General features: G+C 40.8%; 2 protein-coding genes across 6 annotated transcripts in view; both read right to left on the bottom strand.

Moving 5' to 3' along the window:
• Positions 1-18,525, bottom strand: part of LOC139970049 (uncharacterized) — a 245,528-nt gene that overhangs the window by 89,442 nt on the left and 137,561 nt on the right. The gene's annotated exons all lie outside the window — the stretch shown is intronic.
• Positions 5,346-11,536, bottom strand: LOC139969359 (52 kDa repressor of the inhibitor of the protein kinase-like). The gene is made up of 4 exons (XM_071974245.1): positions 11,276-11,536; positions 10,227-10,853; positions 9,079-9,275; positions 5,346-8,777 (listed from the first exon to the last, which is right to left on the bottom strand). The coding sequence occupies exons 1-4, from the start codon at positions 11,422-11,424 to the stop codon at positions 6,388-6,390; spliced, it is 3,363 nt and encodes a 1,120-aa protein (XP_071830346.1). The 5' UTR covers positions 11,425-11,536; the 3' UTR covers positions 5,346-6,387.

The following is an 18,525-nucleotide window of genomic DNA, read 5'->3' as shown; positions in this document are numbered from 1 at the left end:
ACCATATAGTAATATCGAACTAATTCAGAGCACTGACATGAAGCTTACAGTAATATGTTTGGTGTGTGTGTGTGTGTGGGGGGGGGGGGGTTAGACATTAACTATAATTTTTATAATAATTAAGGTACAACCCGCAAAAGTGCCCTTCTTTGTAATACGAAATGCTTTTTTTTTAATAAAATGATCCCTTATATACATTTTGTAAGAGATGATGTACCACATTGTTGAATAGAGTAATATAATTACAATTATAGTGTTTTATTTTGTTAAATTAAAACATTCAATACTGGATTTTGTGGTACGGAATTCACATATAATATTTCCCCCGGAAAGTTTATATTTATTTGGTGGCCTTTCCCCACAAACACCACTACCTCTCGAAGTTCCCCCTCCCCCCAACATGCACACACCACCACCCCTCAGGATTTAAAACTCTCCCGTCGTCCCTGGTAGTACGAGGACAATGGACAAAACCCTATTCCACCTAGACAGAGATTTTTCAGTATTATTGGAAAAGAGAATTGAATCCGGTTATACCATTCATCGTCGTGTTCTCAAGTCATTCAATGAGACAGAACAATACTCAATATCTATCAGATTATTCAACATTTATCAGATTATTCAATATTTATCAGATAATTCAATCCTACCACAACCAAGTTTGGTGTTTGATCTGATTAGTTTAAATGTTCACTCATTTTCAGAATGAGATGGTCAAGCGCCCTCGAAAGTAAAAGTTATTCTTCCGCGCGTTGGTGGTCGCTTATACACCGAAGATGTCATACGCCCTCAATAAGGTTAACAGCAGCACACAGAAAGGTTGGTTATGGTAAAGTGATGGTTATTGTTAAACTAAATATAGCATTTTAAAGGATCAAGTTACTGAAACACTGTCAGATTAAATAGATATGTTGATTATTATTGACTCGCAAGGAATTATGAACTGAAGTTATACACGCCAATAAGGCAAAAAGTGGATTCAAAGTATAAAGTCGTTCGATATTTGATCGATTCATTTTGATTTCAATGTGGCTCTCCAGCCGCCTAGTCGAGGGTACTGTCAATAGGTGTCATATAGCTTTAAGGAGCCACGGAAGAATTACCGAAAGAACTCCCGCGAAGAGACTGATCTAGGGAAAATATCGAGCGCCCTCTAAAATAAAGATTTACAGCAGATCTAGAAACTTGAAACATTTCGGATCAGTCACAGCGTACTTCCAACTCTAAATTATTATTTTATGTATCATATTCTTCTTTTTATTCCACTTCCATTCGTCCAGAACTTGTTTTTATGCTGTGTTAATGTATCATGCCGTTGAAACACAGTTTCTTGTAAATGCGTTTAGGCTAAAGTTTGAATTAAACGTAGTTTAAAACTACACGTTGCCACCTATCTTTGGTTGAGTCGTATAGTAAATAACGTAGAGGGAAATATTTTATTTTACAACAAATTGGGTGTAATGAATACAGATATCGATATTAGCTCAATATATTTTTAGTTAACACACACAATATTTGTTTTGGACAAGTAAGTTATTCCTAGTACTGCAAAAACGTTGCTGCTACGCCGAAAGATATGTATCGAGCGTAGAGGAGCAGGCTAAGCAAATCTCTGGTAATAATGTATGAGTGACATTGCTCGTGTCAATATGTTACAATAAATCACTGTATGAAATACATAGGATAGAAATATCAGTAATGATGAATAATAATGACTCATGATCTACATTTTACAAATGGGACTATAGAACTGAATATTTACATCATAATAAAAATAAAGTTACAATTGATCGAGCTAGACACACTTCTACATTTGTAAAGCAGATCAGTCCAGTTCTAGCCTCAAAAACTATTTGATCTTTTCTCTTTTAATCTGAACAGGATTTAATGAACGGAAGCATGTCAATAGTTTAAATCCAATTAATGTTTTCAAAGTACTCAAAGCCTGCCAAGACGGTAATAATGGATAAATAGACAATATAATGTGTCAAATATAGGGGAATGATATTAGGGTAGCAGAGCAATGCATAATGGATATGGGTGACCATTATTCGACTACTCTAGCATGTTTAGAGACAAATACTGATCGCTTATACAGTAATTTCTAGTGTAATGTGTGAAAGATAGCTTTGAAGTATTGAAATTTGTCTTGCATCGTCTGCTGTCAATCGACCTACGGGTGAAATCGGGATTGAGAAAAGGCTCCCCAGAAAAGTAACATTTTAGACGTGAAATGTGGTATTCTTAGGCATAGTTATTTGAAATAAATGAGGTCTAGAAGTTGTTCTGCACGGAAGGTTTTGCAAATAACTACGTGTACATCTCGCCCCCGCCCCCCCCACCCGCCCAGTTTCCGGATCCGTGTCTTGTACCAGGTACCAATTTACGTTTTTTTTCCATAAAATAAACGTAACGAGGGTGACTTGTTTGATCAATGTCTCAGCTAAATATTATCAGCCACTATATAAAATCTGCTTGTCGCTGATTGGCTAATCTTTTTCAGCTGACTATTGTATAACCTAGTCACCTTATCTTCTCCTCTGATATTAAGCAATTAAGATATATTTACACAATGTCAACAACAAGTTTTGTGAACTTTGTGCTGACATTTGCTTACTAACAACACTCACAGGGTATTGGACCAGACTTAAAGTCTGTTTATATATGACACTTATAAGGAGGGTGGTTTTATTGACAAATTGATAACGTAAGATTAATATTCATTCAATATTTACATAATCATCATAAGCCCCATGCCATAGTATGCCAAACTGAGGGCGCTTTGTTAACATATTTTATGGTTCATGATAGTATTTGTCGGATCGTGGAATTTTATAAGAAGAGAGAAAACAAAATAGGATTACTTCTAGTAAAATATTAAATCAGTATAAGAGCTACCAGCATTGTAAATCGACCAAACACAGTAAAGTATATGACTCAATCAACCAAACAGAGTAAAGTATATAACTTAATCGACCAAACACAACACAGTATATGACTCAAGCGTTCCATCCGAATACATTTGATTCCATAAGACCTGTGTAGCAGTACACACGGTTCATGTAGTGTCCAGTCCTACTATGGATAAATAGTAACTTGTAAATACTGTTAAGAAAAACCCAAGGTGCGGGGTAAGACATTGCCAATATGTACTTTACTTGCGAAATATCACGCGATGTGCATTATTTTTGTTTATGCAGACGATGCAAATGATAAAAAAGCGTCTTTTTATTCGTTGATCGGAATCGACTGACTCGAAGATGTGAAATTGAAGACAACATTTAATTAGTAACAATTATGAGTTCTTACTTCACCATAAATATAAAGATAGATGATATGATAGAAAATAGAAAGATAAAACGTTATCAGAAAGAAACAAAAACAGTACGAAACATCTACTCTTGCACCATCATCAGCTGTGGTACTTGTGACTTTTAATGGGGCAACCACAGAATAACTTAAAAACTTTCCGACCAAACGGACCCTCTGTGAGTTCTCTACCGCAAATGCCAGTTCTTGAATATTTTCATTCAAAAGAGCACTTTTAATTGCAAATTTCTCAACAACAAACCATGTAAATTGAGCAAAAAAAAGGACACCTTTCCATTAACTAATGAAATTGGTACATTTGCAATTTTCACACAACAGTGTGGAAAACTAAAGGTTCTTAAATTCCCACCCGATTCCATTGCCCTGCAGTGAACCATTTCAATATAAATCGAAATTCAATGAACATCTGGTGATTCCTGGAATCACCTGCCATGACAAAACTCACTTTTCTCAGTCACAAATTTTAGGTTGATCTTGAAAAATGACAAATCAATTCATCGTAACGTGCGTGCTGGAATGCTTTGACGATACACAATATACACGTACATCTAATCACAGTAACTACCAGAACAATTTTGCTCCACCCCCCCCACCCCCTTCCTTGTCCTCTCTGTAGAACATTAACATAAATTCGTATTTAAAAACTGATGAACAATTTACGGTGGTTCTGAAAGGACAGCACGACCAATATCTACTTTATCCCTCTCGAGTATTTGAGTGATTCTAACGTTAAATCTGGACAAAAAGGATCAAAATGACGAATTTGCTGCTTTTCAAATAACGACAAGCAACGAATTATGACCTGTCTTTATCGCGTTGACAACTATACGCTAACAGTGGCACAAACTTTATGAATAGGGGGAGGGGTGCCTTTGACTCGACGGTAACACAAGTTTACCTATTTTACTTATTGAAAGCAAACTTTTTAGGTATGGAGGAATGTCTATGACGCTCATATCTACCCTTGTACCGTCACCCTTTGTTATTGAAGAGCAAACAAACACCGCGAACAGACACTGATTATATGACGGACAATATAACTTGATGTTTAATGGGGCTTGGGTGATCTTACCTTATAAGTGTTTATTTAGATAAGCCAGTGATAATAAAGAGGTTTACTATATTATTTGATAGCAAATATTAGAGGTCAATTGTTTCGATTTGGTAAGATAATGAGTCACGATCGTGTCTTTCATTTTGGTGGTTAAACAGTGAAATGAACAGAGGGCAGCACAGCTAAATAGCTAATGTGGCGTCATGTTATTCTATGATTCATGGCTAGGTAGTACCGCAAACGATTCACACAAATACTTGAGAGTGTGAGGGACGGGTGCACAACATGGTATGTTGCTAATAGACAGTTGTCAATGGCCTCTGACATGTAGACAGACATGTACTTTTACAAACGACTTTTGAGATGTTTTGCGTGGCTCTCGTCTTCTCTTTTTTTTGGGGGGGGGGGGTGTGACGATTTGGTGCAATTTTATTTGGTGAATAAATAAGAATTTTCTTAATTTGTCTTTGAAATTCGACAATTTGCCCTGTCTCGTATAAAACTTCTAAACATGGAGGGATAATGTTTTGTGAAACAATCTATTACTCTATATTATTTGCTAAACTTAGTCAGGATCTTGAAAATAGTTACGTCGAAATAATAGAAATGACCATTTTCGTAAGAAAAACATTCATGACGTAATAATACGAACAAAAACATTGCATTAAGTTGATGATATACTCTCATGGATGAAGTTATCAGTTTCTTACTTTCATTCAGTATTTTATATGATTTAAGAAGCCTCCAAATAGCCATTTTCTAAGTAATGATATCAATGTTTCGAAAATCGTCGTTTTGCATTGTTGTACAATGAACTTGACTATAAACAATAACACCAAGTCTGATTCATTGTGCTCCAGTGTAATCCACGATAAACTTATTATCGGAAAAACCACGCTTATGTATTGATTGAAAGCTCTCTTCCACGCAACAGCAGAATACAATTATATTTAACCAGTGGCGGATCCAGGATTTCGCCGAAGGGGGGGCCCAGATGGGAAATGCCTAATCGTCGTCCTGGGGGAGGGGTCTAAGGGGAGTGGGTGCCCCCTCCCCCTTTGGAAAATTTCACAAAATATGGAGGTCCTCGGTGCAATCTGGTGCTACTTTTCGTGAAAGTTTGGAGTAAAATTTATTTCCAATAAATCATGTATTCATGGTTTGCCGGGCATATATTTGCAATTTCGAGCAATGAGCTGGGTTTTACGTCTTTGGGGAGTAGATGGTGATGCAAACTACTTTTTACCAGGCTACTCCAGGCCATTTCATCTTGGATGCCCCCTTCCAGATGGAGACTATTGATGCAGTCAGAGTGCCCCTCTCACCTTCACTTTATCAGAATGATGGTGTACTCTTTTTGCAAATTTATTTTACAAAAAATTACACGTGGGATATCATTAAGGTGCAATAATTTCATGTTCTTAAAAGTAGCCTCGTGAGGTCACGCAATACTAGGGTAAGTTGCAATGAAAAACTACCATTCTTACATGGATCACTAGGCAATGGATGAGTATGTTCATGTCATGTGGGTATCTCGATCGAACAGATGACGGAATAAACCTCGAACTATCTCATGACTCCATTCGATGGTGGTCCACAGAACACATAATTAATATAGTTTATCCCCCATAAGGAACTTTCTGAGCAGCGATACATAAATTTCTAACAGCTATATCTAGAATCAATGATTCGAGCATAATAAATAACCATTTTGAATACTTTAAATAATGATAGCAACAATAACAGATAAACAGAATAGCTCAAATTTAGAAAGGGCAGTCTGTATCCAGAGGAAGTTGTCCAATCTCAGTCTACGGGCAGCAAAACCGTTAAAAAATGGAAGTCATGACATCATGGTACTGATAATAGTCAACTCTGAAATGTTGTCATCATCAAAATAACCCCTTGCCATAGGGACCAAAAGAGTGTGGACTGTCAATACTCATACAAAGAAAGGCACAGCTATATTATCTCAGAATGTTCCTGAATAATGGAGGAGATTGTCAGTCTGCAAGTGGGTTGCAAAGCATCATTCGTCTGGTATTCCTCCTTGCATACATGTCAATTATAATGTCGTAGTCAAGCTTTATTGACTTGTGTACGTATAACAACACCAGAGCATTCAGCCGTTCGTTCTCCATTGTTGACCTTAGTTTGTTTTTGATTAACTTCAATGCCGAGTGGCTTCTTTCTACAGATGCAGATGACACTGGTAACATTAGCAGGAGCCTCAAGATTTGAGTGATGTTGGGGTAGAATGATTTATTCATACGGTTCAGAGTTTCCTCTATATCCTTCGGCCTGTCTTCGATGGTACTACGCCATTCTCTCTTCCACAGGTTGATCTCATGGGTGAAGGTATTTGGAGAGGGCATGTCTGCAGCATAGAACTGGTGAATATCGGACATCTCCTCATCATTAAGATTGTGTATGTGTGCGGGTAGTAGGCTGAGAGATCTAGCTGCCACTTTACTGGCATGCGTGAATCTGGAGTTGAATTCTGAGATTAAGTGGTCTAGGTATGTTATGAAAATAGCTTTCCTCCAGTAATCTTCAGGAGAGTTGGCTTCGATATTGGAGCGCATGGTTTGCCGACCACATCTCCTAGGCATAGATAGTTCAACTTGAACATATTCCTTCCCCGCTAGAGTTTGTGCGTTTTGCCAGACCTCTCTGAATTTATCCTCGGATGTTGCTCTAACATCCTTAAACTCATCGAGCACAAGTTTGACTTTCTCGTGCGCTGTTATTATGTCCTGCGTCGGACCCTGTAGAAGTAGGCTCAGTGATTTTAGGTATCCTGAAAAATGAAGGTTTACTTTGAACGCTACGATTAACTTGGGACTTGTCAAATGGATGAGCAGTCCATTAGCCTCCGTCACTGATTTGGTGTCCCAGTTGCCATCCCCAGATGAAATTGATGCCAAACAATCAATCACAGCCTCGAACATGTCATCTAGGTCTTGGAGTGCAGTATGGCGTTCCACCCAGCGTGTCTCACACAACATCTTCACCTTGCGCTTGTTTATCAAGCCTGCTCCCTGATCAGGTACTGCTGATGATTCTCGACGTTCACGGTTTATTTTGTCAATTGAGGCCTCCAGACACGTTTGCTTCTTAGGGGAATATCTAAAAAACAAGCCGACCTGTTTGACCGCGTCAAGCATTACTTGCATCTCTGGCAAATTACACGACTTTGATACAGCAAGGTTCAAGTCGTGGCTCATGCAGTAGTAGTACACAGCTTTGGGGTGCAAGTTCGAAATTCTGGAGGCACATCCACGTCTCAAACCAGCCATGTTTCCGGCACCATCATAAGACTGCGAGCGGCATTCATTCATGCTCAGGCCGATTCCGTCAATCTTATCAAGAATCTGTTTAGCAAGGGCCAATCCTGTGATATTCTCACACTCGATAAATTCAACAATTCGCTCAACAGGCTTGTCATTGACTAGGTAACGTAAGACTAACCCAAGCTGTTCTTTATTACTGACATCTGTTACCTCATCTGCCTGAATACCGAACAAGGGGCCATGGTGTTGCGCGTTGATTTCTTTGATGATATGCTGCTGAATGAATTCCTTGATGCAGTTCAATAATTCATTTTGGGTGGTTTTTGAAGAATACGTAGCACTCCTCGCGCACGTTTCAAAATGTGCTTCTAGTGTTTTGTCTCCTGATTCGATACAAAGCCGAAGGAGGCCATTGAAATTTCCACTATATCCAAATGCATCCTCCCCGGCATGACCTCGCATAGCAATACCATGACGACCACAGTATTCCACGCACCGTAGAATAGATCTGAGAACATCTCTGTTCTTTGCAATTTGTTCCATTTTACGTGCATTCAGCATCAGGTCAACACGACTGGCCTCGTTTTGGGTTGTGCTAACGAAACTCTCCATCAGAGCTGCTGAGGTTTTGTGATATTCACACACCGAATGTTTCTTCAAATCAGATAGTGCATCCTTCCAGTTGGTATAAGGTTTGTTGATGAGGAACTGGGCACGGCCACTGGTACGATTTTCAACAGAAAACAGGACACATGCCAGACAGTAGAGACCACTTTCTTTCAACGAATAAGTGATGTATTCAAACTGTGTAAACCATTTGTGTTGGCACGACCGTTTCCTCACTCCGGATTTCTTTGCTTTATCTGGATACTCTTTACATGGGAATATATAGGATGCGGGAGGAATTCTGTCCTTAATTAGCTTGTACTTGCTATCGTCATTAACTCTCTTTCCCACACATTGGCTAATGTCGTACATGGACGAACGGACACCAACATCTGGGTCTTCTCGATCCTCATCAGCTGTATTACTGTCATGTTGGCTGGGTTCCATGTTGTCAGTAGGATCTGCCATTCCCTCTGCATCAGATTCTTCCAATGCTGAAGAAACCAAGAAAATACAAGATTACACAGTGACACAGTTATTCAGACTGGATTATAAACTTTGACCCCCGTGCCAGATACTGACATGTGTAGAGGACAATCCAATGGGTGTTGGGGGGGGGGGGGTTGTTCAGTGTAACTACTATGGAAAATATTTGCGTATGCGTGCGGTGACGTATTTGCATATTGTACTGCTCGTTTCGTTAGCTGGGTTGCAGCGGGCTATTAGGGTTAGGCCAAAACACGCTAGCTAGTAGGCCTCCAGAAGAGACATAATGCATGCAACTTTTAGTCTTACTTGGTCTACTTCGTTTCGGAGGTGATTGACTACCATCACTTTCATCGGAGGTTTGGTTTTCTCCCAAGACGCTATCTTCCTCCGAGGATAGCCCCTCCTCATTGCGGCTACCTGGTGTTGAATTAGCTGATACTGGTGAGTTGTGTTGTCTCATGGGATGGTCGTCAGCATCTCTCCTGTCAGGAGACTGTATCAAGCTGAAAACATGAGAATAAAATTATTAAAGTAAATGTTACTGTTATTACACATCATGTTTGGATGGGTTGAATGTGTGTGTGGGGGGGGGGGGGTTAGAGGGGGTCATATTGGATTTTAGTCAGCATAAACTACATAAGTATAACTGTTTTTCTTGTTGATTCTATGATTTGTTAATCTCCTTCCCAACACGAAAGGGGCGGCAACACCGGACGCCGCGCCGCATGCATATTTTTTCCCAGAGACGAATTGCGAATAAGGGCAATTCCCATTAAGAATAAAATGAGGCAACACCCACTGTCCCAAAAACACTTTCTGGACCTTTTTTGTGATTCTGACGTCAGAATATAAAAGAACATGCTTCATTCCCCCTGAGCTGATGACTATTTTCGTCGCCCGAAACAAATTTGTGAATTCCTGAAGAACCCTTATCCGTCATGGGGAATAAAAATATGCGCGCCGGACCGCGCTGAACCCCGCTTCAAAATGAAGTTGAAAATATGCTAGCTTTCACGGTGCCGTGCAGCGCCGACAATTCCAACAGCCAATTACAGGCACTGATTTGCTGACTCTAAAACAAATGACATAAATCTTTGTGGAAACGGTGTTGGGAAGGAGTCCGGTAATATAGTGAAATAATCTGTAGCGTTGCCAAGTTTAGTGCAGTGCGGTGCAGCGCCATGCCCGTAGTCAAGGAGGGGGCAGGGGGAAGGTGAGGTGGGCAGGAAGGCGGCACCCCTTGAAAAAAATCTAGAAAACATAACAAAATATGCATTTCCCCCCTGGAAAAATCTTCGCCCCCTAGACATTTTTCACCCCCCCCCCTCCCCCGTGAACATGGTCTGGCTACGGGCCTGCGCAGCGCCTAAATGCTAGTATAAACTCAATTGCAAATATGCAGAACATATCAGGAAAGACATCTTTGCCTTTGTAGCCTCAAAAAAGGAGTTTACCTTCTGGAAATTCCAGTTGGGGTTATCTCGAAACATGCCGTAGTTTGGTTGAGAGACTTGGCTAGATCCTTGGTGTAGGAAACAGCTGCTTCCAAAGATTCAATTTTCATGATAACAGCTCTACCACTGGGACTACTCTCTCCAGATGAATTACGAGAGTGTGAATCGAAGCACAGAAATGTACCATCACCCTTGTAAAAGAAAGCGCTGGTGTATCCTGGTGAGCTGCCAATAGTCACAAATAAATATTGACTACGTTCCACAGCATTTGCAAGCGCCTCCGGAAAAGCATAAACCAGTGATTCGTTGTTGGATTCGGTGACCTCAAGTGTTCCTGAGTATGGCTGGTGCTTTGTTATATCCAGACGCTCATTGTCCACAGTGATGACATCGGGGATTTCCTCAACTAATAAATACTGGACATCCCTCTCCTCTGCTATTTGTCTATATAGTTGATCACCGCTGTAGAGTACGTGATCAACATCCTCTGTCGTGAAACTGACATCATCGATAACACCGAGACAGCGATCCACGAGAAATCGTAGAGACATGCCCACACATTGTTTTCCACCGTCCGCGAAATCACCTTGATGTGAAGAACCACTAGCAAGACAGCGTCGACCAGTCCTATAAGTAGGAATGAAGGGAAAAAACTGAGACACATCCACACAATGTGATTAGATACTCATCTACAACATTTTTTAGTACTTGGTTAGCTGCGAAAATAAAAAATTCTGAAAATTGTGGACAGAGCATCAGAGTTAATATAAAAAAGGGGCCAACAATTAGTATGATATTGTTGAAATTTTCCTGTTGGGAAAGGGCAGAACTGTAGCCAGAGTGTCCCTGGCAGGAGGCATAGCAAAGCCCCAGGAAAATTTGTCATCCTCCCCACCTAGAGACTTTCACCCTTCTATTGTTTCGCATCTCCTAACTGTCAAATTTTGTTACCGTCGGGCCTATACAGGAAGATTGAGTAGATAATGCTGAGGACCCCCAGCCTATTCCCCTCAAAGTATCATAATTGATTGAAATATAATTGTATATACCTCTTCCCCCTCTGGAATGCTTGGAAAATATCCTGCTGCCCACGTTGTTTTCCTCTCGTTCTCTTTCCCATGCTGCTTACTATATAGGACTCAATCTGAAATGGAGATATATAATACAGTTTCGAATCAGAATCAGGCAATGAAAGCATTGCATTAATGACAAGATTTGTGGTGTCGGCTGAGGTTTGTGGGGACTTCCTGCAGTGACCACTCAGCCTACCTAGGCCGAGAGAGCCCCAGGCTGGAGGTAGGAGCCGGGGGGGGGGGCACTGGGGGCACGTGCCCCCACTTCCCCCAATACAGCAATGGCGCCCCATTGAAATGTAAAATATGCCCCTCCTATATGAATAGGCCGAATGTTTTTTTTTCGCTCCCAAACAAAATTAAAATATAAATAATAATGGAATGTTTTCAGTGGCAGCGGCGGACTTCAGAATTTTGAGGGGACAAGGGGGGGGGGGCAGAATTTCAGGAGGGGAGGGGAGTGGGGGAAAAATAACACTGAATAGGGCTCAAATTTTCACAAATTGCCCCTGGAAAGTGGGGACAGCTGGGGTGAGCAAGACCATTTGTTCTGGAGGAGTTGCCCCTCATGCCCCCCATAGCTCCGACACTGATTATTCTGTATTGATGGTACGACGAGTGGGAATTGTGTAATGGGAAAGTGCCCCTCTGATGTTGTGCTGCCCACACCCCCCACTTTTTGGAAGCCTCCTGCCCCCCCCCCCGACCCCAGGCTACGCCAACCTGTAATTTACATGCATCAAAATCCCTCCCTGTGTTAAATCCCAGGCTAGGCTGGTCCTTGCACGGTTGCACCATTCCCTCGTGTATGGTTGGCTGCCCGAACCTCCAACGGAGGTTATTGCCAAAAGGTAGGCCTACAGTGCCTATGCGACCAGACGGCCACAAATTTCCGACACCCATATTCCCAAAAAGCGAAATTTTCGCACTAAACTATTGTGCTAAATCGATATATTCTTGCTGTATTATATTTTTGCTAAGTTCGAGAGTGAGACAACAGGGGCGTAGCCACTGGGGGGGGGGGGGGGGGCTGGCCCCCAAATGATCGCAAGCCCCCCTCCCCCCCCAAAAAAATCGCTTGCCTTAAGCATTAATAGCCTAGCATATGGAGCCTGGAACCTCCAGGCCCCCGAGATGATTGCCAGTCCCCCTCACCCCCCAAAAAATCCAGCCCCCCCTCCGGAAAAAATCTATCCTGGCTACGCCCCTGCCAGACAATCAGAATTGTGTTCCAAGTTCCCACAGTACAGAAGAGTGTGTAGTAATTTCATAACATTAGGCCACACACTGTAGCAATGGTACCTCAGTAATGGTATTGTTAGGGAAACATAGGCTATCATGTGTGGATAGCCTAGGCTTGGATTGAGTCTGTCGTGCGATCGTACCACACTCGTTTTCTCACATTTTTGAAACTAATAATTTCATCACACTGTGCGTGCTTCTATAACATGTAGCATGTATTGCTTTCGTCATATACTCACGTCTAGTTGCGAGTCGTTTCCCTCTCTGCTAGCTTCGTGCTTACTGGATCCGGACTGCCGCGAACGTACGTTAAAAGTGCATCGTGCTCAGTGCTTCCACACTCAAAATTTGTTTTTCCCGAAATGGAATCCAAAATTTCCCGAATCGGCTCGGTATTTCCTGAAATTTCCAAAGTGCCGTACGGCTCACCCTACCCAACACCTACATTTTTGTATAGAAATAATTTTCACACTTCGAGACTCCATATGATATTTTTTCTTTTAATTTTTTCATCACGCATGGGGCCCTTTCCCTCGAACGCGGTAAAAAAAAAGTTCAGGATTTTCAAAAAGGGGGGGCCCGGGCCCCCCGGGCCCCCCCCCTGGATCCGCCCCTGTTAACGTTGATTAGCATAAAACAAATAATGTGGATATCCAAGAAAGTAATTATTTAGCTATTACAAGTTTGCGTTCGATACTCCCCTCACCGCCGACCTCTTTTCCATTCGTGCGATTTACATTATTCTAATTCACTTTCTGAAAACTTTTCCATCTGTATTTTGAGTTTGTTTTATCGTTTCATTCATTCATACGTACACACTATGAGACCCACTAATGGTTACAACTAACAACCAGTTGGTTGCTCCCAAATAGCGAAGCGTTTGGTCCATTACAGATTAGACTGTGTCCCACAAAGTTAACAGTAATGCATTATTGTGCGAACTCTTTCACTTTTATTTATCTTAGTATATTGCAGTATCATATATATTAGTGTATTTAGGTAAGTTGTTGTACTTGAAAAGGTCAGTTGCACAATACATATTAACGGATGGTGATACATATAACGCAGAATGCAGCATTTAGGCAAAGTTGTTACTGATAAATTGCAGTTAACAATTTCTGTCTAAAGCTCCGTAAGTTAAAAATACACATTGAAATATAAATAATATGAATAATGTTTTCCTTTATTCTTTCAATACCACTATATCATGAATAATTTGAAATAAAACATACATTTAAATAGTGCGTCCATTGTGATACCGCAGTCAAGTGTCTCACTGTACGCTAACGTTACATTAGTTTCTGTAAATAATGAGATGGTCAGACATTCTCGACACTTGATCCTATCATTTAAACTAGAAACAAACACTTCACATAAGAATGTTTAAAACAGGATCGGGAGGGCGGGGAAGGGCTTAATATAATGTTTATAGTTAAGCTTAAACATTCCATCCGTTGAGTTTGTTACTAAATACCAGCGGACTCGGCCTATAGTCTTACGTAATACCGATAATGTTAATGAGATCACAAATAGCAAATATTAATCATGAGGTTTTCTATCCACAGATTAAGTATATAGGAACTTTGTGGTTGCACAGCGTTGGCTGTAATAAACACCCGAGGAAATAACTTTATATTTAGTTGTAAAAGTATCGTTAAACCTTACTTACAACTAATATAGTACATGGTTTGTTGTACGGGGTGTGTTAGTTGTTGATATGTGCCTTACCAAACAAAATGCACGTTACCTATTTAATATACGGCGGATGAGGGGGGGGGGGGGGAGGGTAACGTTAACTCTCGAAGGGATCTGTGAAACTTTTTCCCTAAGTTCCTAGACACAATCGCCAAATAAAATCTCTCTATTCTGCAACGGGAATGCAAACGGGCTACGTGTAGAGCAATACATGATCAAAAGTAGTGCATGTATAGTTAACATATGTACAAAGAAGAAAGTGAACCACATAGGTGAGTTCAAAAACAACAACAAAGGGAAATCACACATACACAAACTCACTCCAAAATGGAATAACTTGAATACAAATCGACACCTAATACAGTCTAGCATGTATGTGTGTTTGTATAGGGGAGGGAGAGCGGTGAATTCCCTCTTTGTCACTAGGTCCTGCACTATACCACCTTCCTTAATTCCTCCATTTATAAGTACAATCTATTAAGTAAACCTTACTTTCTTACCTAATCAGGGTTTAATTGAATGACCTTTGTTCTTGTGTAAATATCGTTGACTCAATCTCCTTTAGTTTCAATAATATGGAAATCCTTCATTGTTATATTCAATCCTTGATAATTGGTTCTAGTATCGAATGGTCCTGGAATGGGAGGTGATGTTCAACTGTTTGGTTGAGGAAGTGTTGATGAACATACAACGCCATAGCAATAGATCAAGTCTTTCCAAAGCTAACGTCAATGTGACAGTATCGACATTCCATTATACAAAACCAGTAAGTATATCCAAATTGTGCAGACATCAATCCGATATACAAAGCTATTTGGAGAAACACATCCACTACTTCGTGTATTACCGTGATCACCGTGTTAAACCTGTCGTACAACTGATGTCATCGTTGCCGATGTGTGCTATTTGCTTAGCGTGACCAAATGGAAATTTCCGCTTGGTCGAGGTCGGGCAGAGGTCAATACTGCCCATTTACTAGTTGCCTTTCTTATCCACCTCGATTTGCATACTTATGTAATCGATTCACAATTACGTAATCGATGTATACTTGCGTATTTTGAAGTGCACATGCTTCATTCCTCTCCTGGCTCAGAGAGGCGTCGCATGTGTTCCTGTAGCACTGTTCCTTAGTATGTAAGTATTCTAATTGTTTTATATAAGTATTAAGGGGCTTGATATTGTAATTGTATATCTCTTTTAATATCGCATTATAGACATTTGCCTTTAATGTGATGTTGCTGCATGCTCGTGCCTGTTATTTATTATTGCCTTTTTACTGTGTATTTGTTGTTTGCTTATTTGTAAGAGTATCTGGAGTAGAATATATCGCCAGAGGTTATTACTTTGTTGGTGTTCTGTACATTCTCCAGAAAGCCGCCGTTAACCCCAGAAAGCCGCCGTTAACCCCAGAAAGCCGCCGTTAATCCCTGTAAACCCCTGTACACCGCAGTTTGTCGTGCTGTTGGTTTTGCCCGGTAACGATTGTAAGTTAATTATCAAGAATGTAATTGTCGCCAATCTTTCTCTCTGTCTTGTTTCATGTTACCAAATGTTATTTGTTATACTTCTTCCTTTTTGTGCATTGTTTTATAAGAAGAAATATGATGCATTATTATGTTATTATTATGTTATTATTATGTTATTATTGATTTGTTCAATTCATGTGTTTATTTCACCAATGTTTGTATATTGATGTATTGATATCTTTACTTTCTAGTTTTCACCGTGGTCTTGTTCAAACCACGCGTGTGAATAAATGGGCTAAAACATACAACCACCTTGTTCAGCTTCATTGAGCGTCGTCTCGGTGACAACTGATGTGCCATACGTTCTGATTTGAGTATTTGGCTCACATTATAAACTGTTTACTTTTATTTGAAAGCTTTACTACAATATGAGTCATTCTGCAGGTAACGCAATAACATAACAAATCTATTCATATGTATCCAACCGAGGCAGAGGTCATACTATACAGGTGCGTATCCAGGGGGGGGCGTTGGGGGCGCGCGCCCCCGGGTAAGAAAAAGAGGAGAGAAAAAAAAAGGAAAAAAGAGGGGAAAAAAGAAGAGGAGGAGAGGAAGGAAGAGAAAAGAAAAAGAAGAAAGAGAGAAAAAGAGGGAGTAAAAGAAAAACGCGAAGACACCGGGAAGAGAAAGAGGAACAGTGACATCATTACTGCGCTGAAGGGTAGCCAGTGACGGATCAATGATTTCGTAAAAGTTTGACTCACCCTACCCCTTACACCGACAACTCAATTTTTTGACGTTTCCATTTTCCTCTCTCACTAATGATCTATATATATACTATATATGGTCTATCATAACGCGTGTGTAGAATACTGCTATCAAACCAACTGTGGCTGGTCTCGAACTCGATCGTGTCGTTGGGGAACATGACGATTTTTGGGATGGGGGCGACCGCCCGCCCCCCCCCATTCAGCATTGTTTTAAATGATATCGCTAAGTAATTTCAAAATAGAAAGTGCTTAGATGCAACTTACAAGGCCTGGGAAGTGTCATTTCCAGCGATCTGGGAGACATTTTCGGCCAAAATTTGCTTGTACGCTTCGCGCTAACAAATGGTCCTGTGTAGTGCCATTTCCAGCGATCTGGGAGGCATTTTCGGCCAAAATTTTCTTGTACGCTCCGCGCCAACCTATGGTGGCGCTACGCTGAGATAATTTGCCTACTGGCTTCGCCCTCCCTTGGCAAATTCCTCGCTACGCGCCTATTCGAATTTGTGACGCAAACAGCAGATATCACATCATATCAGTGAGCATGAAAATGGCGTTCCAGGATGAAAAGCCTCAAAACTGTCCGACTTGCCTGAAAAAATAACCCAAAATTCCAAAGGTCCAATTATGTCAAAACTCTCTTTTACATTAGTAATGGCGAATTAGGGGCTGCACCCCCGCCGCGCAGTGGCGGAGCGTCCATACGGCCAGGGGGGCGCATGTCCCCCCCCCCTGACGGACTCAAATGGACTGCTGGCGCGTTTTTCAGCTCTTTACCACTTTTTACTTATTCTAGATTATTGACTTTTTTATTGCGCTCTCATCTACTTATTGACATTTGTCACATTTTGTTGGTGTAATTTGGAGATGACACCTATTTATTCTTCGTTTATCTGCAAATTAGCCAGGCCCGGAAAAGGTCATTTCCGGCGATCTAGGGAGTATCTTTACTCAAAAATTTTCTGTACGCTACGCGCCAACCAGTGGTGGCGCTCCGCTTAGATAGTGTTGAAAGCGCCCCTACAGACTATTCTCGCTCCTCCTGACCAATACCCCTAGCTCCGCCACTTCCGCCGCGCCTCCTACGCCTATGTGTATAGTGTTCGGTTTCGGAAATATCTGCTATTTTTTCATTTCCTTCAACCAAGTTTTATAATAGCCGTTATAACAGGTTTTAATATTTCTACACCAATAAATTAACTGTGTCTGAATTTTCGACAATTTCTGACCAACATTCTGCATCACACTTCCCTCTACTCGTGCAATTTTGACCAGTCTGTAAGGGGTTCAAGGAAGTTTTTCTATATTGGTTGTCCATAGATGAAATTGTGTACAACATTATGGGTATGTTTTCAAGTGAGTTTATTCACGAGAAATGTGAATTTTCAAATTCGGAACAAATATGGGGCTTAAAACCTTGAAAAGTGGGGCTGACGGGTATTGTGGGCCGTGACGTAGAATCACCTACAAAAGCAAAGACCCACAGGAGATGCGATCAGGTCGAACATGATGTGTGCCGGGTTGACAATCTTCAAGAAGGTTATGGATGGAAAAAAAAAAAAAAAACACTATTAGGAAATACTTGGTTCTCAGGCAAAAAGTGTACATCTGGTTGCTCATTTCAAGCCCGAGAAGTGCCGTTTCCGGTGATCTGGGGGTATCAAAATAAGAAATTTTCTTGTACGCTGCGCGCCAACCGATGGTGGCGCTCCGCTTAGATAGTAATTCGCGCCCCCCGGGTTTGAAAATCCTGGATACGCGCCTGCTATATACAATAGCAGGGAAACAACAGTCACTAAATTTATACACTGATGGCGTGAAAGCCTTTGTAACGATTTTTTACGAATGCGCCTGTTTTAAGTAACGTTCATTGGTTATGACACGCACTTTGAATATGGGAACTGTTCAAATGAAATTCTCGCTAAATCAAACTTACTATAACGTTTTCTATTAAGAAGATATTCACATGTCACCCTACTTTGAAGTCCTTGCCTAGCTAAGTTCTAACTTGGATCAAGTTCTAGTTTCTAATTTGTACCCCGAAAATAATCTTACC

The sequence above is a fragment of the Apostichopus japonicus genome, chromosome 7 (assembly GCF_037975245.1).
Source record: "Apostichopus japonicus isolate 1M-3 chromosome 7, ASM3797524v1, whole genome shotgun sequence".
Taxonomy (NCBI): domain Eukaryota; kingdom Metazoa; phylum Echinodermata; class Holothuroidea; order Aspidochirotida; family Stichopodidae; genus Apostichopus; species Apostichopus japonicus.
The sequence above is the reverse complement of the archived record's forward strand: the minus strand, read 5'-3'. Positions and strand labels throughout refer to the sequence as shown.

Coding starts and splice junctions, on each gene's coding strand:
- LOC139969359 (XM_071974245.1), bottom strand. CDS start 11,424: ATGCTTTCATTGCCTGATTCTGATTCGAAACTGTATTATATATCTCCA. Junction 9,276..10,226: donor CCAACTGGAATTTCCAGAAG/GTAAACTCCTTT, acceptor TCATGTTTTCAG/CTTGATACAGTCTCCTGACA. Junction 8,778..9,078: donor TCCGAAACGAAGTAGACCAA/GTAAGACTAAAA, acceptor TGGTTTCTTCAG/CATTGGAAGAATCTGATGCA.